The sequence below is a fragment of the Carcharodon carcharias genome, chromosome 2 (assembly GCF_017639515.1).
Source record: "Carcharodon carcharias isolate sCarCar2 chromosome 2, sCarCar2.pri, whole genome shotgun sequence".
Lineage (NCBI taxonomy): Eukaryota > Metazoa > Chordata > Chondrichthyes > Lamniformes > Lamnidae > Carcharodon > Carcharodon carcharias.
The window spans coordinates 225,350,250-225,375,926 of NC_054468.1; the positions used below are offsets into that span (position 1 = coordinate 225,350,250).

The 25,677-nt window shown below is 40.2% G+C and overlaps 1 protein-coding gene across 2 annotated transcripts in view; it reads right to left on the bottom strand.

Moving 5' to 3' along the window:
- The window catches only part of LOC121290637 (kinesin-like protein KIF13B), a 147,552-nt gene that overhangs the window by 39,644 nt on the left and 82,231 nt on the right, over positions 1-25,677 (bottom strand). For both annotated transcript variants that reach the window (XM_041211348.1, XM_041211338.1), the window contains exons 11-23: positions 24,601-24,813; positions 18,917-19,027; positions 16,260-16,394; positions 14,858-14,988; positions 14,218-14,304; positions 13,501-13,691; positions 12,165-12,372; positions 11,690-11,852; positions 9,706-9,852; positions 6,464-6,613; positions 3,878-4,018; positions 2,275-2,448; positions 857-1,014 (exon numbers count right to left, since the gene is read on the bottom strand). In XM_041211348.1, the coding sequence (XP_041067282.1) occupies positions 857-1,014; positions 2,275-2,448; positions 3,878-4,018; positions 6,464-6,613; positions 9,706-9,852; positions 11,690-11,852; positions 12,165-12,372; positions 13,501-13,691; positions 14,218-14,304; positions 14,858-14,988; positions 16,260-16,394; positions 18,917-19,027; positions 24,601-24,813 (2,009 nt within the window). The remainder of the gene's footprint in view (positions 1-856; positions 1,015-2,274; positions 2,449-3,877; positions 4,019-6,463; positions 6,614-9,705; positions 9,853-11,689; positions 11,853-12,164; positions 12,373-13,500; positions 13,692-14,217; positions 14,305-14,857; positions 14,989-16,259; positions 16,395-18,916; positions 19,028-24,600; positions 24,814-25,677) is intronic.

Here is a 25,677-nt window from a genome sequence, read left to right on the forward strand (position 1 = left end):
AACCCCACATCCAGCCCAGCCCCGATAACCCTTCACCCCCTCGTTAGGGAGAAAGAATTCATGCAGTCCAAATGTCATATATTTCACATTCCACTCCATGTGTACTGAAGTCCCAGTCATGAATGGCATGATCCTGGAAACTGTAGTCCTGGACTTTAGAAAGTAAACTCCAGCAGATGGACACCCGCACATTTGTCTCTCAATTTAATACAACTGTGGTATCTCCTGGGAATTATGCACATTTTTAATAAAAGGTTTGCTCAGGTATTTGCCCAGGAAGGTGTACTGTGTTAATAGCACTTGGCAAGAACCGGTATATTGTAATAGAGGGTGATAAGTTGAGCAAAAGAAATATAAAAGTCAAATCAGCAATCAGGACTACCAACTGAGATCAGCTGAAACAACAAATTTATGCTTGGTTTGGTTGCAAATTTGTTCCATTGAAATTACTTATGGTTGGATGGGTCATTGCTTTCATGGCTATACCTCTCCAATCAAATTATTTTTGCTAAATGTAATTGTGTAGATTTTTTTTTGGAGAAAGGCTTTGAGCAACAACATCGGTTGAATAATGAGAATAAACCAATTCAAAGGGAGAAGTAATGAGGAAAAGGTATGTGTGAGCCAGAGAAAGGGGAAGACAATGTCAGAGAGGTCAACAGAAAGAAGAAATAATTTCAGAGAAACGCTGGCAGAGAGAGAGGGAAGTAGCTATGGGAACAATTAGATAATAATTGCTTTAAAATTTCATCCATTCTCAGTACTAGATAGTTTCCACTACTCGTAATAATAATTTCTATGCAAGTTTGTAGAGTATGATCTAATGGAAATCGATATTCAGTGCCAGGATATTCACCTATCCCGCAGTGATCGTGTTTTGGCTTGTATTATTCCCAAGTCCCATATGGAAGTGTTTTTTCGAGAGTCACGTGATTTATGTCCATATACTTGGAATGCTAGTGCTCCTTCCGAGAGATATTCCAACAGATCTTCAGAAAGGTTGACTGAGAATTCCTAATCAAAAGATGTAATTATAGATTAATTTCAAAGCAATATGCCAACATTCAACACAGTATGATATTACTCACAGGGATACATTTTCTAGAGTATAAATGTTTATTCACAGGCATATTAGTCCAGGATTCAACAATGTTAACAATTTACATCCAGTGTATGTTTTAAATACTGAAATAAAGTGATAGCTGGAAACCAGAGATTACAAGAAACAGAAAATGCTACGTAAAGCCAGTTAACTTGTAATTGAAAGTAATAGGTTTATTTTCGGTACAGTTCCATGTTAAATGAAAGGTTACACCACAAATACCAACTTATTTATTGCTGTAAAAGAGACATATTGCCACAGCTTTCTGTCTTGTATTCATCAGGACAAATGCAAGAATGCCAAATTGAACATGTTCCTTAAAGGAGGCTTCAACATGTTCCTTTGGTTGCTTGCAGTAGGCATGAGTACAGAGCGTACTCAACCAGCCCACTTTTGCAAGACCCAAAACAAAATGTCTACTATTAGATTTGATTTCATGATTGGGCAACATTTGCTGAACAATCCGAGTGCTCTAATAGCTGCACTAACAACCAATTTAAGATGATCAGTTGAGCTCGTAATGTGGCTCATTTATACTTGCTAGATGTGTCATACATTCATACACACAGGGACCCATTCTCTGCAAACAAAAAGAATATGTTCAAGCCTTCCGCCTTTTGGAAATACTAGGGAGCATGGGCAGCCTGGTGTTCCCCATTGCTTTCTCCATGGCAACACCTCAGCCAATCAATCAGTTGGCTTGCCAGCCCTTTTCTCCTGTAGTATAAATTGTTTGAAATTTGGCATTCTTGCATTTGTCCTGATGAGTGCAAGACCAAAAATTTTGGCAATATCTTTCTTTTTTCAGCAATATTTTTCAACTTATTTCTCCAGCTATTCGGTGACCCGTTATGCAATTTTAGCATTCTAGATTGGCATCAAAATGCTGAAGAACAATTGTTTCTGCTAGTATGTGTCCTCAATCAACCGAGCTCTGGCAAGAGGGATCAAATATATCACCATCAAAACTCACTCGCTTTGAATACACTAATCTACCCAACCCACCACCGCAATCTTCCAGCAAAATGTCTACAAAGATCCATGTATTTTCAACATCCAAACAATATAAAATATTTCAATTTGAAGTCTCTCCACAAAGCCAAGCCAAATGTCTGGGCAAATTAGAAGATGCAATACAGAGTTGGATGAAGTTCCAAAATTTATCCCCTCACCTTACAGTGGTCAAAAACAACCATGCACTCCGGGTCCTTGCCAGCAGGGGTTAAGGAGGAAGGATCCACCTCTGGTGCAACAATGATTGGTTCAGTCTGATCCCAGAAGGTATACTGGCAGAAAACAAAGTTTGACAAGTGCCGAGGCAAGCCTGTAGCCTGAAGAATTTTTATCTGGGAGAGAAAATTAATTAAACGATTTTATCCATTTTGGTTTATCACCAGTGTATTAATTTAGCATACAAATTGCATTACTGATATTAGTGGCGGGGAGACAATGATGTAGTGGTGATGTCACTGAACTAGTAGTCCAAAGGCCCAGGCTATTGCTCTGGGGACACAGGTTCAAATCCCACCACAGCAGCTGGTGGAATTTAAATGAACAAATCTGGAATACAAAGTTAGTCTCAGTAACGGTGACCATGAATCCGTTGTTGTTAAAACCAATCTGTTCATAAATGCCCACAAGGGAAGGCAATGTTTTATCCTTACCCAGTCTAGCCTACATATGACTTCAGACCCACAGCAATGCTCTTAACCGCCCTCTGTAACAGCCTAGCAAACCACTCAGCTCAAGGGCAATTAGGGATAGGCAACAAATATTGGCCTTGCCAGTGAAGCCCATGTCCCATAAAGGAACAAAGAAAAAAAATCAAAAAGACAAAACCACCAATGGTTTACAAAAAAAAAAAATCAAACCAGTAGGAGGGCTTAACACTGACAGGAGGACTGTGGTACGAGGTAGTAGGTTTAAACTGGCATGGAATAGCAAGAAATTCTTCAACCAAAATGCCCAAAATGTAGGACGCACATCCAAGTAGGGCAATGAGAACAAAACCTTTGTGACAATTTAAGAAACGGTTAGTTGCTATGATTTAGGCGGGGAGCGATGCAGGTGATAGAGGAATTGTAACTAGCTTGACCAAATGCCATTTCTGCTTTGAATTTACCTTATCAAATCTGTGTGAAACTAATAAATGCCTTAAATATAAACCAATTATGTTAACCGTTGTCACAGGTAGTTAGTTACTTGCTGTGTAATCAACCCTCGTAGTCAAGTATGCTATAAGTACAGGTTCTGCCTTCTGCTATAAAAGCCAAGAAATTTGCTGTAATACAGACTGATAAACGTGCCTGTTGTTACCATGTAAAGCTGTCCTTCATCTCTATTACAACTGCAAACATATGAATTAGGAAGAGTAGGCCATTTGGCCCCTTGAGCCTGCTCCACCATTCAGTAAGATCATGGGTGATCTGACTGTGGCCTCAATTCCATGTTCCACCCACCCCCGATAACCTTTGACTCCCTTGTTAGTCAAGAATCTATCTACCTCTGTCTCAAAAATATTCAGTGACCCAGCCTTCACCGCTCTCTGGAGAAGAGTGTTCTAAAGACTCACAGCTCAGAAAAATTTCTTCTCATCTCTGTCTTAAATGGGAGGCCCCGTATTTTTAAACTGTATTCCCTAGTTCTAGTCTCAGTGATAACCAATGCTGGACTGCTTCACATGCACTCTATTTTCAGCCAATTTCCAGATAGCAAAGTCTCAAAGAGCATGCTGCAGAGCAACAGACTGGAGGACACCTTAGGAGGCACACTTACTCTGCAGACTATTTTTCGCGTCATTTCTCTCTCCTGCATTTCACTTTCATTCGGACTGTCCAATGTATCTTCTCCACCAGCAATTCGATCACTAAGATCCCCACTCATTCGTACCACTTCCACATGTAGGCGTCCTGCAACCTAAAAATCAGACAAGTAATACAGTTCACCCCAGCTGACAATTTAAAGATTGATACTCAAAATTATCTAATGGGCACTACATTTGAATTTCAAGATGTAATCACAACTCAAAAGAAAACATTAGGGAAATTTCCCGAATACATCCAAAAATACTTCTGAAAGGGTGAAATTCGGTTGTGCACCTGACAATGACTGGCATGGCTCTCTAATGAACAGCACAGCTTCACTCAAAAGGCAATGACCTTTCTCATTCTATTTAGATTCTACTGCATAAAATTATGCCACTCATGCCACAAAGAATGGCTGAATGAGGTTTCATCCACTCATCCTTTGTGGCATTGATAGACAGAGCTCCTTTCTATAACAGCATTGCTTTAACCAAAGGACAGTGTCGTCAGTGCACAGTCAACTGCGCTCCATGGCTCTGAATGGCAGTGCTCATTTGTAGAACAGTGAAGCCTGACCCCAACAGGCAGATACATTGTGACATTAACTTCAGCTCCATGCACAGCGATAATTACGCTTTCCTCAAAGATGTCAAGTACCTCACAAGATCTGGGTTTTTATATTTGGTTCAGTAACACAGATACCAGTCAGCTTGTCTGACAAAACTATCCCTAAAGCTATTTCTAAGTATTTCAGTTTACAAACCTAGAGGTCAGTGTTCAAGAATGAGAGCATCTGGCTTCAAGCTAAATACTTCACAGTTAAAACTTATACTTATATAGCACATTTAATGTAACAAAACATTCCAAGGCACTTCACAGATCATTATAAAACAAAATGACACCTAGCCAGATATGGAGTTATCAGGTCAGTAGACCAAATGTTTGGTCAGAGTGGTAGGTTTTAAGGAGTGTCACAAAGGATGAAAATGAGGCAGAGAGATGGAGAGGTGTAGAGAAAGTCTTTCAGAGCTCAAGTCTTATGTAACTAAAGGCATTGCCACCAATGGTGAAGTGATTAAAATCAAGGATGGTCAAGAGGCCAGAACTAGATGAGTACCAATATTATGGAGGGTTGTCATGTTGGAGGAGATTACAGAGATAGGGAGGGTCAAGGTCATGGAGGGATTTAAAAACATGAGTGAGAATTTTAACATCAGATGCTGCTTGACCAGGAGCCAATATAGGTCAACAAGCATAGGGGATGATGGGGGAATGGGACTTGGCACGAGTCATAATAGGGGTAGCAGAGTTTTTGATGATCTCAAATTTAAAGAAGGTAAACGTGGAACACCAGCCAGAAGGAAGTAAGCAGTCTTTGAGATGGTGCAAATGTATGGTTAGAAGCTCATCTCAGGGTCAACTATGACATAAAGGTTGTGAACATTTTGGTTTAGTTTCAGCCTGCTGCCAGGGAGAGGGGTGGAGTCAGTATCTAGGTAATGGAGTTTGGAGTGGGGACCAAAAACAATAACTTCAGTGTTCCAATTATTTAATTTGATTAAACATGGCTCTTCCTTTACTAGTTATGTGACAAAATATTTAAAGCTTAAAGCAGAATTGCACTGAGAATTTCCACACAATTCTAAATCTAACAACTGAACCACAGATACAAACAGGAAAATCTGCAAATGCTGAAAATTTGAAATAAAAAATTAAAAGTGCAGTAAATATGGAAATATATCAGTCACAACCTGAAAGGAAAAGGTGGTTAACATTTTGGATACCGAACCACAGTCTGTCAAAGGATTTCTATCTGAAATACAAGCTTAGGTTTTCAAGTTCCAATAGACCTCTTGTGCATTGTCAGCAGTTTCTACCTTTATTCCACAGATTTACTCTTTTAAAATTGTTCCTTCCTCCCAAACATCAATAGAAACCTTGGTGCAAAAAAAAGGACAGTTGTGGAGAACAAATCACAATTCGGAATAGCAATCACTGCAACGAAAGGGTCATCCTGAGGGGCTCACTTTCAAGACAATTTAATCTATACAGCCACTCGGTCAATTTAGTAGCTAATGTTGGTGTCTGATTGAATGTGAATAGTGTTCTCACTCTCCACCGTGATGATGTAATAAGCAACAAATTTAAAATCTCACAACTTAGGGGCATTAAAATACATAAATATTGAGAACCCAGATATGTTATTTGTCACTGATTGTTCATAAGACTTACACTGTGGAGAATGAGCTTGGACAAGAAACTACATACGAAAAGGATTTAATGAACAGATTTTTGTCAAAGAGAAAAAAACAGGAGGAATAGAGAGATGTTTGATCAAGTGGGTAATTCCCTTGCATTTTATTTGAGAATCTCACTTTAAGGCTCTGTCAGGTTTAATTTAAAATTAACGTCCACTAGGGAAAGGATAATATTTCAACTTATTGTAACTGCCAGTGCTCCCATTCCCTTATCATTTAAAGAACTATGAAAAAGAGGAACACTTACTAAAAACAGCCTTTCAATTGCTACCATTGGAGTGCACTAATTTATCACATACCTCTCCCTTCTGGTTAATGATGGGTACTGCATACTGCAATTTAACATCATAAAACAGCAACTCCAAAAAGACATTTGCAACCCCAATCAGACTGTGGTTTTCCTGTTCATCAAAGAATGGGTCAGCTCGCTTGAAGTAGGACCTCATCATCTGCAAAAAAAGAAATTTTCAACCAATAGTCACAAATTAGCTGAACCAATTCCTGCCAGCAAGATATCAGAATATGATCAGTCATCTTAAATGATACCCAGAATCACTGAGTCAATGCTTGAATAACAATTAAAACATAGATAAAACAGGAATTGCTTACAAGCTGAAATAAAACAGAAAATGTTGAGACTATGCAGGTCGGTCAGCATTTTAAAGGTAACATTTGATGAGAGATCTTGACCGATCTCTGCATTTCTAGCGTTCTCGGTATTCAGTAGGAAAACAAAGCTAACATCAATTATCTTCCATATATATATATATATTTATATATATATATAAAACATGATGCCATCTGGCCCTTAGAATACTACTTGAGAAATTATAGTTTACAACCAACTGTAACAGACGTATAGTGTTAAATGGGAAACAAATTGCCTTAGGTACACAAAAAGTATTGTGTCAAATGGTTGCAGTGTATATATGCAAATATCATAAACAGATAGAAGATGCCAAAATCTGAATTAAATGTGAAGAAGCAGCAGTGCAGATTATGATTCGAATCAAATGGATGAGAGGTCTGCCATGCAATCACTAAACCTCAAGGTGATTCAGAAGGAAAACAGTTTGCAATCTGAGTGTTTTTTTCTCATCGGGGTAGTTAATGAGAAAAGCAATTTCATCCCAAGCTACTTCCCTGTATCTCAAGAGCATTTCAAAAACAGTACTGGCAAAAATCAGGGTGCATGTTATCTACGTGCTCTCATTGCCAGGCTAATTTTCATGGGACAAAGAGGAAAGAACATTTTTATTTCAGTTTATTAGCTTGGCTCAACTGGTAACACTCACACCTCTAAATTAGATGGTTATAGGTTCAAACTCCACTCCGCAAACTGAGCAAACAAATATCAAAGGTTGCTCTCATATCTTAGGATCAGTGTATTACTAAGAGGATGCCTCATAACCAAAGGACAAGTTTGGATTAGACATTAAAATCACTTGGTATTGTTAATAAACTAGATAGAGAATGAAAATGTAATCACCAGACAGATATGCTTCATTTTATATACATGGGTGCTTAAGGTAGAGCCTATCAGATTTTGAATTACAATACCACATGCAAATCACCAAAACGTTTGAACAGTAGATAAGCTTAAAACTAGCAGTCTGATTACTCTTTACAAATTCAATCCTGCAAAAAGCCACTCCCTTGAAAGGAATGCAATAGGGTGGTACAATTAGGTCAAATAGGTCCACTAATGGTTGAGGTTGTTTGTTACATAATTTTCTTTCAGTGCAATGGCACTTTGAACAGTCTCTTGCATAATAGACATTTTGTATTCATTTAGTCAGTATTATTGAGAAATGTACATTTAAAAAATTAAGAAAGGTGATCCGAGGGAGAGTACTGTTTGTGGAGTATTTCACTGAAGGTCTCCCGAGCAAAAATTGAAAATAAGCAGGTAGTGCAATACCATTAACTAAAGTAGCTTTCAGTGTACCTTGGACAACTTTCCTTCAAGGACCACCACCAACAACAGACTCATTGTTATCTTATTGTCAATTGTGAGATCTTGTAATGAGCAAATTGATTGCCATATTTGCCTGTGTAACAATCACTGCAATTAGAAAGGAATTCATTACACTCGGGACATTTTTGAGAGGTGTGATAAGGTGCTATACAAGTCATGCTGTATTTTATTTCAACAGAGGGTTTTCAGCTATAACAGTGGGATAACAGACTCAACAGGTTAAATGGCTACTCCCTACATTCCCAAGAAAGTCTTGCAAAGCTCAGTGTAAATACCAAACTACTTTTGGATTTCAGTTCAATTTATGAACAAATATCGTCACTCCAGTTCATTGTGTGGTTTAGAGTCAGTCAGTCATTCAGTCCCTGGTCTTAACATGGACCCAAACCTTTCACAATAATAATATCAAGAAAACCAAAACGCCATCGCAGGCTTAAAACCTGATTTTTTTTTTTAATTGTGGAGCTGAATCAAGATGACACTCCACCAGATATTAATAGCTTCCCATTAACGTGGTTTTATTACTTATGGACATTTTTAAGTAATCAAATACAGGTATTAAGTTGAGTTCATGACTCTACTACAAGAACGCATTTAAAAGTTGTCACCCTTAGAACCTTCTTCTATGTGGAGGAGGTGCCAGTGAAGTAATTTAGTGATTAAGGTACTGGAGGAGTAATCCAGAGATGAGCAGTTAAAATCCCATTATGGAAAGCAGTGAAACTGAATTCAATAAATTAAGTATTTTGTGAGCTACTATCAGGAAAAAGGCGCTGGACTGTTACTAAAAACACAACTGATTCACTATTTGTTAGCTTGGAAGGGAACCTATCATCCCTGCTTGGTCTGGTGTGCATGTGACTCCAGTTTCACATTATGCATTTGATTCTTAATATTCTCAGGGCTGTAAATAATGCTCTGCCAGTTTTACCCAAAGTATTTTTAAATGACAATTTCCATTTCAGGAACACCTGTTCTTCATATTGCGTTGCTTGATCTTCCAGTGCCAGACATCAACAACACCTGATTATCTGATCTGTGGGTTTCAAAGCAACCCAAATGAGATGCACAAGAACAGCCTGGGAGTGAGCAATCTCTTCTTCCAGTTTTCACTCTTTATATTCAGCATCTCCTCACTGTAGCATGGCTGAGGGGAGGGGATAATCAGAGGCTTGAATCGACTTGTCAGGGTTACACCTGAGCATGCAAGGGCATTCCAAATGTGGCATCAGAGTGTGTAAAAGAGGTCCCTTTTACAGAATGTCAATGCTTCAGTTATCAAGAAATCAAATATGCTCAATGAAGCATATAAAAAAAGGTGAAATAATAACTATTTCAAGGGATAATGGCTGGCCAGCATGACATTAGAGAGGTAAACAGTGCATGCAAATTCAACAGAGTATAATACTGATATATGACAGAAAGGATTGAAGGATACCGGAGCTGATGAAGGATATGATTAATGTACAGCCCTTTTTAAACTTTGGGATTCACTGAATATGTGCATTCCTATGTTACCAAGTCTAACAATGTATTAAAAAAATGCACAAATCTTCTACTTACAGGATTGTCCTCATCACAGTCTTTCCATTCCTGGTAAAGTTCACGCATATCAATTAATCGGTTTTCCAGTTTCTCTAGTGGCCAGATCTGCTTGCCTTTATTTTTCCTTCGTACCTGGATGGCTGGTTCACTGAGAATGGAGTCACGCTGTTGAAAAGAAAGAAAGTGAATGCAATGGCTTCTGACCCAAAACTCATCCAAAATATCCCAAACACACACATTGAAAAACAACAGGCAAATCTTCCTTCGTTTCACTTATGTAGCTGGAGCTTCAGGAACAAAGATGGGGAATAATGTTCTTATTTATCAGGGTAAAGATTTGTCCAGAAGAGTGACTGAAATACTGGTGAAACACTGGAAGAAATGCTTTAAGGGGCTCCAAGCCCTTCTGTGGAGGACTTGCCAAACTCATGTACAAGGGGATTCAATTCAACATCAAATCTAGAAAGATTCCAAGACTGAAAGTTTGCATCCTATATGTACGGGGGTGATAGGGAGGGGATATTTCTTTTTGGAGTCAACATGGCTCTAAAATTCCAATGAAAGGTCAAGGATATGAAACGTTAACTCCTTTTCAATCTCCATGGATGCTACTTGACCTGTTCAGCATTCCCAGCATTTTCTGCTTTTATTTCAAAAGATATGGGACATGATACAGTTACTAGTGATATATATTGGAAGCGAGTCAATGACTATTGCTGGAAGATCTGGAATCTAACACTTTTGTTCATTGTGTTTTGTCTTAATCGATGTAAAATGTGCAGTTGCCTATTCTCTAATCTCTTAAATGTTTAGGAAGTTGCTCATTTGTATTCTTCTAGTGAGCATACAGTTAACAGCAGATGCCTCACAGGAGCAACTAAAACTAATTATAGCAACTAATTCAAACAAGTAGCAAGGAGAGATTAATTCCAATGCTCCGCAGTCATTCATGGCATAGCAGGTGTCTGCAGCAAGAATCAACATTAATGAAGAACAGTTACATTGTGTGTAGCACTGACAGCTCATTTCTGATATATAATACTGTTCTGTTTATCTTGGCCCTCAGTGTCCTAGGAATGACCTGGTTCATTTACACTGCAGGGTGGATTTCAGGCTGTTAGGTCAACAGAAAAAGTGCCATTTGCAAGATGTTTGAAAACTATTTTTACATCTATTGGTTCAGTATTAATGGGCAATTTCCGAACAAACGATTAAACGATGTGATACAGGAAATGGAAATTACACCAACAATACAAGACTCCCCTCAAGGCTGCAGTTTCAGAACATTAGTAAAGTAACTTGGGAAGCCATTCCTACCCATGTCTTTCTATCTTTCCCAAACCAACACACTTGACATTCAATCCAAACAAAAAAACTGCCTTATCTGCCTCTCAAACTTCCAACTTTCTTACCTCTGGCTTTCCACCTGTCATTACACCTCTACTGTTGATGCTCAATTGTTCCTCACCATGTCATCGAGGACTTCATTTTCATCAAATCACTTGCCATCTGCTAATTAACTTTTTCCCCTAACAGTATTCAACTTTGCTCCCGTTAAGGCAGAGGGCAAATTATTATTTTTTTTCCAGTGCCAAATTGGGGTTGAACCATATTAAGCACTACAGTGCCTCTGCTCACTCAAATTGCCCCACCACTTCGCGAGCACTTTGCAGGGTAAAGATAACTCAAAGCTCCTTTTCTCTACAACGAGCTGCCTCCTGAAACCCCTCGCTCCCATTCTCTTCAACAAAACCAGCTGCAGAGCACAAGGACTGTTTAATTTCCAAGACCGTCCATGTAGCTTTTCCTTTCATATTTGTTCCCGGTATGTAGTGCTTAAAACTACCACAAAACAAAGCAGGACATAAGGGAACTGCATTGAACCACGAGACTCGTCCAAGCTCACCGTTACTTGGATGGCAAGAAAATTAAGGAAACCAAAGAAACATTCCCAATTACTGCCAAATTTTGTGTGAAGAGATTCAAATATATCAAATTTTACCTTTCTGTTAGCGTCAAGGCTGGATGCTGGAATCTGCAGAGTCACCTGATACTCGGTTTTCTTCTCCATTTCTTCAGCTATATAATTTGCTTCATGTACATAATGATTTGCCTTGGCAATCTGCTCCTGCAACTTCATGAGACTGTGGTTTAGCATTGCCTCTCTGTAAGGGATCAGAGAACCATTGTAAAAAGCATAACACCAATCCTAAATGGCTACCTACAGTACCACTATTATTACAGGATGTAAAGTTCTGCAGAACTACCAAAAGACAGGCAATTGACTTTGATGCTTTCCACTGTCTTTGCATAAAAGTGCGTCTTAACTCAAGAAAGGTGACAGCAGCTACAAATTTATGTCAGAGGTGCAATCAACACCTTCATGAGACCAGGGAGAAACCACACCCCCAACCCCCCACTACCCCCAGAAAAATATTCTTCTATGATGAAAAATGCAGAACTTGCCAATGTCTCACCTCTCCTCTGTCCACTGACGTAGCCGCTGTTGAGTGCTGGGAGAGCCAAACGAGAGGCGCTCCATACTGCGGTAATGTTTCTCTGGGGATAAACGTCTCCGTAACTGCTCCAATTCTCGTTCGTACATCAGGCGCTGTTGTTCAAGTGCAGACCGCTTCTCCTCCTCATGTTGGCGTTCCAACCTCTGCAGCACCGACTGCATTGCATCTGCCAATACAATAAATCATGGTATTAGTACAATGCACAAAGTTTTGCCGCCTATGGCTTGAGCAGCTCCAAGCTCCTTCAAGGAGAGGTAAGGCACAGGTTTCTTACAAGGCATGTGGCAAAGGTGTTGGATATCAAACTCATTTCCTTTAATTCTTGACAGACATTTTCTTCACTTTTTCCGAAATCTAATCAAGCAATCATCTCATCCTTACAAAAGCAAAATACTCTAGGTGCTGAAAATGCTCAGGAGGTCTAGCCAGATCCGAGAGTTAACATTTCAAATTAATCACCTTGCGTCAGAGCTTGAACCGTCTACCTGAAACGTTAACTCTGTTTCTCTCTCAGATGCTGCCAGACCTGCTGTGCATTTCTAGCATTTTCTGCTTTTATACCACCTCACCCATGATGCTTTACCCTCAGGCCTTTATGCAGCTACATTGATACCTCTAATATCAATACGCCAATTACCTGCCTTACATGTTACCTGCCAGAAATTTTGCAGGGTAAAAGCTCTCAACTGTCTGCTAACACCAATATCCTTCTCTCCAGAGATAAGTCAACTGTGGAAAAGTAAATAAATCCCCAATTTATCATGTTAGTTGGATTACACATGCCTTTTTTCCTGTGACATGACAGGGCTGGATCATATGTTTGTGGATTATCTAACAATTTCCATGTGAATTCACTCCATTACTATGCATAGTTAAGGTCTCTACATACCGACATTCGTGGCCTTAGTTCTAGGTTTTTCCATTCATGAAGCTCAGTTTTGTCTTCATTTGTCATTTTCCTTCCCATAAGACCCAAGTACATCAAATAAATGAATACTTCCACCAAATTCGAAGACGTTCCAAAATATCCCTTCCATTTCCTCAGCCCAAGCTGCATCTTAACAGCTGCTGAAATCCATTCAATATTAGCCCTTCTGGATCCTCCCACATTCTGAGTCACATTGGATAAAACCACAACTTAATGTGATCAGACAGGGCAAAGAATATTCTGAGATTGTGAAAGGTGCTTAAAAAATGCAAGCCTTTCTTTCTTAAAGTAATGCCATCAGAGCCAAATTGATACTTCAAGGCAAAGGATAGTAGTGTAATTATAAAATAACTGCTCCCTTCTTACCATTGTTTCCAAGGGCCTTCATAGTAACCTCCATCTGTGCAAACTCATAGCTGTAATTGCTTTCACTGGAACCCTCACTGACACTGTCCCCATCTCCATCCAGTTGCTCACTGCTGGAACTTTGCTTCATGAGACTCTCCTGTCCGTCGTCATCCTGTGCTGTTTTTGGTCTGGTTTTTGGCAAATTAATTCTGTTAAGGAAAAGAAAAGTTACAAAGTTGTTTCATTTTCAGTGGGCTCAGAAAAAGCGTTTGGAAATTTGTACATCAAATATTTTGGAATGGCAGCTATTGCCTATCTTACAGCTTTACTTCTGCCACTGCGAATAATAAATCCAGAAAATACAGTCAAAACTCTTCCTCCTCATTTGTAAATCAGGGCAAGCTGGCTCTGGGTAAACCTCAGCCCCTCCCAAGTCTGAATCCCGGAGAATGCAGTTGAACAGCTTTCACAGGGTTTGGAATATGCAACAAACATGTTTACCCACTATCTTTTGCATCAACACAAATAATTAATACAACAATCCAGGCCCTAAAAATTTACTTGATTTCATTACTGATAGAAAGATTTTATAAATCTCAAGTCATTTATTCAAGTTCAATGGGTTGCTGCATGGCATAACACAACTATTGTGACCCAATTTACATTTAAAAGTGCATATGATAACAAAAGAGAGAAAAATTAGTGAGTTTTAATTTTCTAATCACTCAAACTTACCTGAAGAAATGGTTGTTTCCCCAAAGGATTCGATCACCGTGATGAAGCTGCACAGGGCTAGTCAACAGGGAGCCGTTCACAAATGTTCTGGGAAAGATTATAGCCAAAGGCTGTGAAAACACTGGTTAAGCGGACAACACACCGAGTTAATTCCAACTACAACAACTTGTATTGAAATGGTGCCTTTAACATACTAATATGTCCCACGGCACTTCACAGGAGCCTTATAAAGTATGATACCAAGCCTAGTAATGAGATTTTAGAGCAGAAGACCAAACTTTGGTCACAGGTTTTAAGGAGCATCTTAAAGAAGAAAAGCAAGGAAGAGAGGTGGAGAGATTTAGGGAACTCCAGAGCTTAGGACCTGAATAACTGAAGGCACAGTCACCAATGGCAGAGCTGTTAAAATCAGGGATGCTCAAGAAGCCAGAGTTAAGAGTTAGTATATCTGGGAGGAGCCTGATGTTTCCTCAAAAGGATGGTAAGGACTCAAGACAATTTGCCATAAGGGCTCATTGTTTACAAAGCAACAATTTTCTTAGTCCAGGTGCAAAGGTCCTGTCCACATTAGCAGACTGAGAATGTGATGGGTCAATTTTATTTTAAATCAATCATGCAAGTTTGAGTAAAAGAATTTCACCTGGAGTTTTGCCTGGGTGTGAGTGTGACTCGTCTCTCTGGAGAGATATCAATGATACAATGTTCCGGAAGTATTCCCATGCCACACAGTTGGATATCCTGGGAATCATCAGACCCGACTAGAGTGTGATTCTGTCAGATGAAAAAAATATAAAAGTTCAAATTCTCCTGTCCCACACTACAAATCAGTTCTTAACAACTAGAATACTTGTTTTAGATTCCACCCCTAGCTTACAAATTGCCAACGCTTCAAATTATTACGATCTGGAATGTACTGCCTGAATGGATAGTGGAGGCAGATTTAGTAGTAATTTTCTATTGAATAAGTATCTATGATGCAAGTATTGCCTAAGGGCTACGAAGATAGAGCAGGGGAGTGACACTAATTGGATATCTTTCAAACAGCCTGTATAGGCACGATGAATGAATGGCCTCCTGTGCAGTAAGATTCTATGAATAAGGATGATGCAGCATGAATATAATCATATGTATATATACTTAAACCGACACATCTTTTTTTCTACTTGTGTTACATGACCATATGTATCCCTAGTGGTATATTGCTGAGACAACAGTGCAAGCATTTCTCAGAGAAACAATCCACCAAGCACAAACTAAGAGGGGACCACAAAAAACATGAAGAAGCTAACAAGAAAAGAATGTATGAGGTTTTCTGTTTCTGCAGTCTCCTGTTCACATTTCAAAGTGGCTGCCCTATTTCCCTACTTTTCTGGCATTAGGGAAACACAACTGTTCCTAGCGGTGTAGAAGCTTGAAGATAAATCAGAGAATCACAGGGATTTTTTTTTCAGATCATTCTAGTTTGATGGATAATTATTTATGAATTATTCACAGTAGATAAATGCACCATGATGTTACACTGAAAACTTCCAGTAAAACAATGGTTTTTAACAACTCCGAACCAGAAAAAAGGGAACAAAAAACCTGCCACGTTTGCAGCTCACTCATATAGGAATTGCAGTAGGCCATTTAGCCTCTTGGGCTTGTTCTGCCATTCATTGAAATTATGGTTGATCTGCGACTTAACTCCACATAACGAGAAACTACATAGGTACATATGTACGGATGGGTGAGATTAGGGCCAGGCTCAGCTGAGACCCTCAGTCCCTGTCCATATCCAATAGAAGATCGGTGCTTAGCAAGGTTGCAGAGGGCTGCAATTGATCTCTAAGAATAAGTAAGAATAAATGGAATGTCTAAAAACCATTAAAAAAACCATGTCTTTTTAAATGTAAATCAAAACAATGTAACACAGTTGTTTTTTGTCAGCTGTGCGAAGGCAACATTGGGTAGTAGTGAGAGCTCTGCATAAACAGTAACCTGAGCATATTGTTCAATACTGCATTAGAAATTACAATATTATCCACAAGCAACAACATTACCTTTAAATAGTAAACAAGCAGCTCATTTAAAGCTGGATCGGCATTCAGATTCACCAAGAAACACTTGTCATCTCCAACTTTGATTCCAGAGGACTGGAGAGAAATGCCAAGCCTTTCCAATTGCTTCTGACGCTCCTGTAAACACAGTCAACAGATGATATAAATCAATTTAAAAATATTCAGTGGAGGATACCAGAGCACCACGTTCACCACAGTATGGCTTCACCAATAAACAGCTAAGAAAGGAAGAGAGAAGCTGTAGAAGCTTAAGTCACTGTTACTCTGAGGTAAATGCACCCTCTATCTGCTTTAGTCACAGGACCAGTCATTATCCACATATTCAAGCTTTAACTTTTCAGAACATTGCTGGTTCTGTACCAGAAAGCATTACAAGATAATTATTCACAATTACAAACCAGCAATTAAATCAGCAATTCAGAGGTCATGAAAAACAATTGATATTATATGTTATCTGAACCACTTGATCAGACTTACGTGCTGTTTTCTAATCAATCATAGACTTAGAAGTTAGATTCAAGATCAGTGGTAAACTTAATAAATCACAAAGTGCATTAGTACAACAGTAAGTGACTGCAGAGACACAAGAATGATGATAAATAGATCCACAGGGTGGCCAAACAAACTTTGGGGTAAGAATGAAAATAAGCATGACAAAGTAAATACTAATAAAAACAAGGAGGAACTCTGTAGCATGTGATCTTAAAACAAATAGAAAATGGGGCAAATAGATAAAATTGTTGATCTGGATAAAATTGCCAATCTGGATAATTAAACAACATCAGATAGCCAAAATAAAATTAAACAGATTAGAAAATGCAAAAAGTGACAATTAACATGACAATTCAGTTTAACATGATTGTAAAATCAAACTGATAAGAATTAGAATGTTTAGATGTCATTAGTATGTTTGTTTATTAAACAAATGTAAAAACTAGACCTTCAATTGTTGCAATATGGACATACTGAAAGTAGCAAGACAAAAAGAATGACTAACTAATAAAGGGTCCTTCAATGTGCACAAGCAAGAAAAGTAAAAGAAAATATCACACGGTGGGCAAGTTAATCAGGATTTGCAAGAAAAGTTGTCGTGCTTGTTAACTGAGGCAACACATCTGGATTTTATGGGGCTTACTGGCTGCCCACCATAAGAAATGGGGAAGAAGCACTCATCTATTCTTCTACATTATTCCCACCACCCTCTATGGGCAGCCTCCATACAGCCCTTACACTAAAACTAGCAAATGGCCAGATATTATCATTGGGGGTGAACTGTTATCCAGTCTCTTTCAGTGTCTAATGCCCTTCTTCCTATTTCAAGACACTTGGTATTTGCTTTTCCAAACAGCTCAGTCACTGAGTTGGCATCTTGCCATGGATGACAAAGGCAGGGATGAGAAATGGGGAAATCAGGGAGAGAAAAACATCTAAGTGCAAATGCACAACAATTGCAATCACACATCTTCATTGCCAGAATTGAGAGATAATGTACCAAAAGCAATTGATTTAGGAAGTAAGAAAAATAAAAAAATTGGCAGAAAGTTTCAAGATACTAAGTCTTCAGTCATTTTCTTCCAGAAATGTTCTTTTAAGTATTATTTGGCAAAGTTAAAAATTTTAAGATCACGGTGAAACATGTCTGAAGGAATAGGGTTCTCTTTTTGCACCTGACATCAAGCACTCCAAGGTCCCATACAGAGGAATCTCTATTTACTCTGGCACAACTTAACCCTAACCTCTTAAAAGACCCCCACCAGTACAAATTCTTCCACTAAGCATCCCAATCACAGTTCTGGTATCTTAAGGAGGGAAAACATGGGGGCACGGTCTCAGGATAAAGAGTCAATCCTACAGACTAAAATGAGGAAAAATTACTTCATTGAAAGGGTCGTGAATCTTTGGAATTCCCGACCCCAGGGAGCTGTGGATGCTCTGTCGCTGAAAATAGTTAAGACTGAGATAGGCAGATTTTTGATCTCTCAGGGAATCAAGGGATTTGGAAAGCAGGCAGGAAAATGGGAGTTGAAGCCATGATTCAGAATGAAAGGTGGAGCAGGTTCGACAGGCCATATGGCCTACTCTTGCTCCTATTTCTTGTGTTGTGTTCTTGTGAGAAAAACACAAATCAGTGGCAAATAACAGGGACTTAAATACACAGAAGTTATAGGACGGGCACAGATCAATCAATCCAACTACTTTGTGTTGCTGTTTATCCACATGTAACCAAATAGTTTAACCACACTTACCCAACCTGTTCCCTTATCCCCTTCATCCTTTACATACCTAGACAATCAATGTTGGCATAGTTTCTGCCTCCACTACTAACCCTGTAAGTGAATTTTATAGTTTTTCAACTCTTATGCAAAGACGTTTATCCTCCTCTCTGTGCATCTTGCATCTACTGCCCCTCATTATTGACCCTCGTTTTGTGCTGTGAAATTGCAACCACTGAAAACTGAGTTTACACTATCCAAATTAATTTCCCGTAGGACCTGTACAGCCCACTGCGAAAGAGCCTAATCTCATCAGTCCAGTCAGGATTCAAACTCAGGTCCTCAAGCATACCACCTAGTCCCCAGCAAGATTCACCTTCCAATTTCTGTTGTTCACTAAAGGGAAGGTTATACTGCACAACGTACCTGTGCAATGGCTTCCGTTTTCCTAAGCTTGTCTTCCCATGTAACAGTCATTTCCTGAATTAGCTTTTCAGACTCTTCCAAACGATCCTTCAGCTCTGGGGCTTTCATTGCCTGGTATGGGAAATCCAATCAAATATTTGTCAGTAAAACGTGATTAAGTCCAAACAAACAATTCCAAATAGGCATTTAAAAATAAAACAAAGTTAAGTTAGTACATTATCTCAGCAACATGGGGAAAATCTTTTTTGGCAGAAAATGGATAGGGTCTGGAATGTGTTACCTGAGAGGCAGATACAATTGAGGCTTTCAAAAAGGAATTGGGTGAGCACCCAAGAGAAAAAAAATTGCAGGGCTACGAGGAAAGGGTGGGGGATTGGGACAAGCAGAGTTGCTCTCGCAGGGAGCCAGCATAAACATAACGGCCGAATGGCCTCCTTTTGTGATGTAACCATGCTATGATTCTATAAAGAAGCACACACACATAACTTTCTCCCCCATATTTAACACTTCACTTTATCCCCAGTCAACCTCACACAACTGAAGTGGGCCCAACCCCAAGTGACAAACCCTCTTCCAATTTTCATCCCCCTGACAGAAAACTGCCTAGCCTGGCATTTGGGATGCATGCAGCAGAGGATAGCGGGTGAAGGTGAACAACAAACACTTTTAAATTGGTGTTGGCTAAAGAGAGTTGAAAATTAAGTACAACAGATGCTGGCCCAGCAGTTAAGCAGATTAACTCGAAGTTCATTGAAAAATAATGAAAATGATTTTTATGTTTGCATTAATTCAATTCAATGAATATTACCAGCATCACCAAGGACATAATGCACAAATCACTGCCACCACCCTAGGAAACCAAAAATAACCCTGTAGCAGTAACAGTACATATCACGAATAAGTACTGGAACTTACTGTGTAATATAATCCTGAAGTTCGGATAGTATAAATCATGAAAAAAATGTTAGCAAGTCTTCAAATTATCACCCGAATCCTTCAATTAGTTTAATAGCTTTGTAATCTCTCTCAGAAGTCTATGCTTTGCATGTTATGGGAGAGTCGGTTATTAGCATGCTTTGACAAGGAAAAGGAATTTTGCATTGAGTTATCACTCAGCAAACGTTTGATCACAGCAGAGACTAAATCCTGTATTAGTGGCTTTATTGCTTGGATTTTATGACAAGTGGCAAAATAAGGACACTCGCCATTGATCTCTATAACGTCTGATCTTTGCCCACAAAGAACCAGCAATTGCTGTGGCACGAAATTCCCCTTTCCCAATGGCAGTTTAAATCTGGCTCCAAATCAAGAGGGTGTCATGGCAGGAGCAGTGATATCATGAAGCAGGAAGGCAGCCAAATTGAAGTATTCACACACAGCAAACCAGGAGGTGGAAAGCACTTAAAATCCTTTACTGTTAATTGCAATTTTCCGATAATAAAATAAATGTATGGCTGTCTTAAGATAGAAGCTAAAGGACAGACTTTTAAATAAAGAAAAAACAAAACCTTGTCTTTAAAAAGTGGAATGTTTAATCATTGTGAAATTTGACATTCCACAAATATAAAATTAGCTTTTCAGGACCAGTGAGAGTGTTCAACAGTAACTATGAAGTTAGCATGTCATTACAAACCCTGATGCACCTCATTCAGCAACAAGTAATTTTCTCAATGGTTTTTACAGCGGGACAAATAGCATCAGGGTGGTGGTTCTCGTCAGTTCATGATAGCAAGGGAGACAGCAGTTGGTCGGAACTTCTGACAGTGCACCCTAAGGCGGAATGCAGATTCACCGACAGCAACTTGCACATTTCCATGTTATTCTGCGCATACTCGGACTCCACAAATTGTTGACAGCTCCAGCGGAGTAACGATGGTGAACAATGACAGTTTCTCCCTCATTACTACAGCAAGATCCAGGCCAACAATTCACTGGTTAGGCCTCAGCTGGAGTACTGTGGACAATTCTGGGCAGCATTCTTCAGAAAAGATGCAAAGGCCTTAGAAAGGCAACACAGGAGGTTTACCAGGTGTTACCAGGGATGAGGGACTTCAGTTAGGAGGAAAGGTTAGGGCTGTTCCTCCATTAGGTGAGGTTTCCAAGATGAGGGGTTCTGATAGGACCGATACACAGAGAAAAACTATTCTTTCAGTTGAATGGGTCAATAACCAGAGGCCGTTGGTTCAAAATTACTGGCAAAAGGTCTATTGGGGTGGGGGAGGGAATGAGGAGCAATATTTTCACTCAAAGAGTTGCCCAATCAAGAATGCTCTGTCTGAAAATGTAGAAGTTCATTCCATAAATAACTTTAAAAGGGAGTTGACAGATACTTGATAAGGAACTTACAGGGTTATGGACAAGATGCAGGACTAAGCTCAAATGAGCCGTCACAGGCATGACAGACCGGATGGCCTCCTTCTGTGCTGTTAATTCCTGATAGAATCATGCAAACTAACAAAAGCACATTCTCCAGCAGGGGTCACTGTAGCTCTGCATTTTCCCTTCTCTATTCCAACTTCGGTATCTATCCTCTTACTCTCAATTGAAAACAGCTTTTTAAGTCAATATTGATCAGGATTTGGACCTGGGGCCTTCCTACCTGACTACAACAGCTGTCAGTGCACTTACTAACTGAGACATACTGGATCAGACAACTGCCCGTGGATGAGGAATTTTAACTTTTTTTATGTATTCATTCACAGGTTGTGGGTATCTCTAGCTAGGCCAGCATTTACTGCCTTTGAGAAGGCGGTGATGAGCCGCTGCCTTGAACCGCTGCCATCCATGTGGCATGGGTACACCCACAGTGCTGTTAGGAAGGGAGTTCCAGGATTTTGACCCAGTGACACTAAAGGAATGGCGATATAGTTCCAAGTCAGGATGGTGTGTGGCTTGGAGGGGAACTTGCAGGTAGTGGTGCTCTCTTGCATCTGCTGCCTTTGTTCTTCTAGGTGGTAGATGTCATGGGTTTGCAGGTGCGGTCAAAGGAGCTTTGGTGAGTTACTGCAGTGCATTTTCTAGCTGGTACATACTGCTGCCACTGTGCATCAGCGGTGAAACGGGTGGACGTTTAAGGTGGTGGATGGGGTGCCAATCAAGTGGGCTGCTTTGTCCTGGATTGTGTCGAGCTTCTTAGTTTTGTTGGAGATGCACTCATCTAGGCAAGTGGAGAGTATTCCATCACACTCCTGACTTGTGCCTAGTAGATAGTGGACAGATTTGGGGAGTCAGGAGGTGAATTAATCACCACTGAATTCCAAGCCTCTGACCTGCTCTTGTAGCCACAGTATTTATATGGCTGGTCCAGCTCAGTTTCTGACAATAGTAACCCCCCCAGCCCCAGGACATCGATAGCGGGGGATTCAGGGTGGTCCTGCCATTGAATGTCAAGGGGCGATGGTTAGATTCTCTCTTGCTGGAGATGGTCATTGCCTGGCACTTGTGTGGCATGAATGTCACTTGCCACTTACCAACCCAAGCCTTAATATTGTCCAGGGCTTGCTGCATATGGACACGGACTGTTTCAGAGAGTATGCATAAATGAGTGTTTTTCTGATTGGAACTGATTGACAGAAATTGACCAGTGGAGTTCCATAGGGATCTGTGCTGGGGCCTCAACTTTTTACAATTTATATCAATGACTTAGATGAGGGGAGTGAAGGCATGACACAAATTTGCAGGTGACACAAAGATAGGTAGAAAGTATGTCATGAAGAAGACAAAAGAAGATTGCAAACGGATATGGATAGGTTGAGTGAGTGGGCAAAAATATGGCAGATGGAATATAAGGTGGGAAAATGTGAAATTATTGACTTTGGCAGGAAGAATAAAAAAGCAGAGCATTACTTAGAGGTCCAAGCTGCAGAGGGATCTAGGCGCTCTAGTGCAGCAGTCACAACAAGTTAGTATGCAGGTACAGCAAGTAATTGAGAAAGTTAATGGAATGCTATCCTTTAAGAGAAGATTTGAACATGAAAATAAGGATGTTATGCCTCAATTATACAGGGCATTGGTGAGATCACATCTCGAACAGTGTGTGCAGTTTTGGTCTCCTTATTTAAGGAAGGTTGTAAATGCATTGCAGGCAGCTCAGTGGAGGTTCACTAGACTGATACATGAATTAAGCGGGTTGTCTTATGAGGAAAGGTTAGACAGACTGAGCTTGTTTCCACTGGAGTCTAGAAGAGTGAGGGGTGACTTGATTGAAGTATAAAAGATCCTGAATGGTATTGACAAGGTGGACGTGGAAGGGATGTTTCCTCTTGTGGGTGAATCTAGGACAGATGTTTCCTCTTGTGGGTGAGTCTTTAGGACAGAGATGAGGAGAATTTCTGAGGGTTGTGTGACTTTGGAACTCAGTAGGCAGTGGAGGCAGGGTCATTAAATGTTTTTAAGGCGGAGGTAGATTGACTCCTTTGCCCAAAAAGAATCTAAGGTTATTGGGAGTGAATGGGAATGTGGAATTTGAAACACATCAGCCACGATCTTAATGAATGGCAGAGCAGGCTCAAGGGGCTGAATAGCCAACTTCTGCTCCTATTTCTTATATTTGTCTGTATATCTGGGGAGTCGGGAAATGTGCTGAACATTGCGCAATCAGCAGCAAACATCCACAAATCTGACCTTAGATTGAAGGGAAGGTCATTGATGAAACAGCTGAAGATGGATGGCCTAGGACACTAGCCTGAGGAACTCCTGCAGCAGTGTCCCAGGACTGACAAGATTGACCAAAAACCATATTCCAAAACCATATGACTCCAACCAGTGGAGAGCTTTCCCCCATGATTCTCACTGACTTCAGTTTTGCTAGGGCTCCTTGATATCACACTCACTGCCTTGATGTCAAGGGCAGTCACTCTCATTTCACCTCTTGAGTTCAGCTCTTTTGTCCATGTTTGGACCAAGGCTGTAATGAGGTCAGGAGCTGAGTGGCCCTGGCATTGAATGCAAACTGAATGTTAGGGAGCAGGTTATTGCTGAGTAAGCACTGCTGATAGCACTGTTGATGACACCTACTTGCTGATGATTGAGAGTAGACTAACGGGGCAGCTACTGACTGGTGTTGGATTTGTTTTGCTTCTTGTGGACAGGGCATACTTGGGCAATTTTCCACATTGCCAGGTAGATGCCAGTGTTGTAGCTGTACCGGAATAGCGTGGTTAGGGGCGCAGCTAGTTCTGAAGCATGTCTTCGGTGCTATTGCTGGAATGTTGTCAGGGCCCATAACCTTTGGAGTATCCAGTGCCTTCGTGTGGAGTGAACTGAATTTGCTGAAGGCTGGCATCTATGATGTTGTAGACCTCAGGAGGAGGCCTAGATGGAACATCCACTTAGCACTTCTGACTGAAAATGGCTGCAAATGCTTCAGCCTTGTCTTTTGCACTGATGTCCTGGGCTCTCCCCCTTCATTGAGGATGGGATATTTGTGGAGACTCTTCCTCCAGTTAGTTGTTTAATTACCTACCACCATTCGCGACTGGGTGTGGCAGAACTGCAGAGCTTAGATCTGATCCGTTGGTTAAATAGCTAATATTTAATGCCAGGAAGCATTTAAAATTGTGCCAAACATTCACTTCATTGTTTTTACACCCCTTTTCACAGATTAGATGCACATCCTACTAGCCTACTCCTCATGGATTGGCCAAATGCTCTGTTTAAAATCTGAGACTCTCATCACATCATACCTCTGCTCTAGAGAGCTGCTCCCGTAGTTTATCTACTTCCTCACGGAGTTCCCGGATGATTCGGGCGTTGGGATCCTCATTCACCACTGCGTGATTGATTATGTTTTTGGCTCTGTCTGCATACCTCAGCGTTGACAATGTTTCGTCGTAATTGTCCGCTGCAGGGCTGACAGTTGCGATCATTGCTGTTTTGCTATTTCCACCAAGACTATCCTACATTTTTATAAAAAGAAGCAATGAATTAGACTATATATCTGAATTATCTCCCCAAACTTATGTAATGCACCAAAATAAAATCTGTCACTTCCTTAGTTGGATATTTTAGAATCTTGTAAAGTCACATCCCTCCATTTAAAAGGTTAGAAAACATAAAAAGTCCACCCTGTCTTAATAGTTAATTATGTATGTGACTGCTTTATAGAGAACTAATTCCTGATCCAAATTAACTGTTCCACAGGTGGAGGGAAATCAGAGAATGTTGGGGAAAATTTGACAAGGGGTTGAACCACGTCATGAATGCTCCTTCCATGGGAAACAAAACCTGGACACCTTCGGTCTGTCTGCAAGCATGACCCAGACCTGTCCTTGGCCTGCTGCAATGTTCCAGCGAAGCTCAACGCAAACTGGAGGAACAGCACCTCATCTTCCAACTGGGCACTTTGCAGCCTTCGGGACCTAATATTGAGTTCAACAATTTCAGATCATGAACTCTCTCCTCCATCCCCACCCCCTTTCCGATCCCCCCTTTTCCAATAATTTATAATTTTTTTACACTATACTTTTTCTTTTCCCTCCTATTTTTAAATTTATTTCGATCTATTGTTTCATCTCCACCTCTTAGCCCATTTTGATTCCTTCCCCCCACCCCACCCGCACTAGGGCCATCTGCCACTAGCTTGCTTCCCTTAATGTCCCCATTAGCTCATCTTTTAGATAATATCATCACTGTCAACACCCCTTTGTCCTTTTGTCTATGACATCTTTGGCAGTCTCTTCTTGGCCTCCACCTATCTCTGGCCCTCTATCCAGCTCTACCTGTCTCTCTATCCAGCTCTACCTGTCCCACCCCCCTCCACC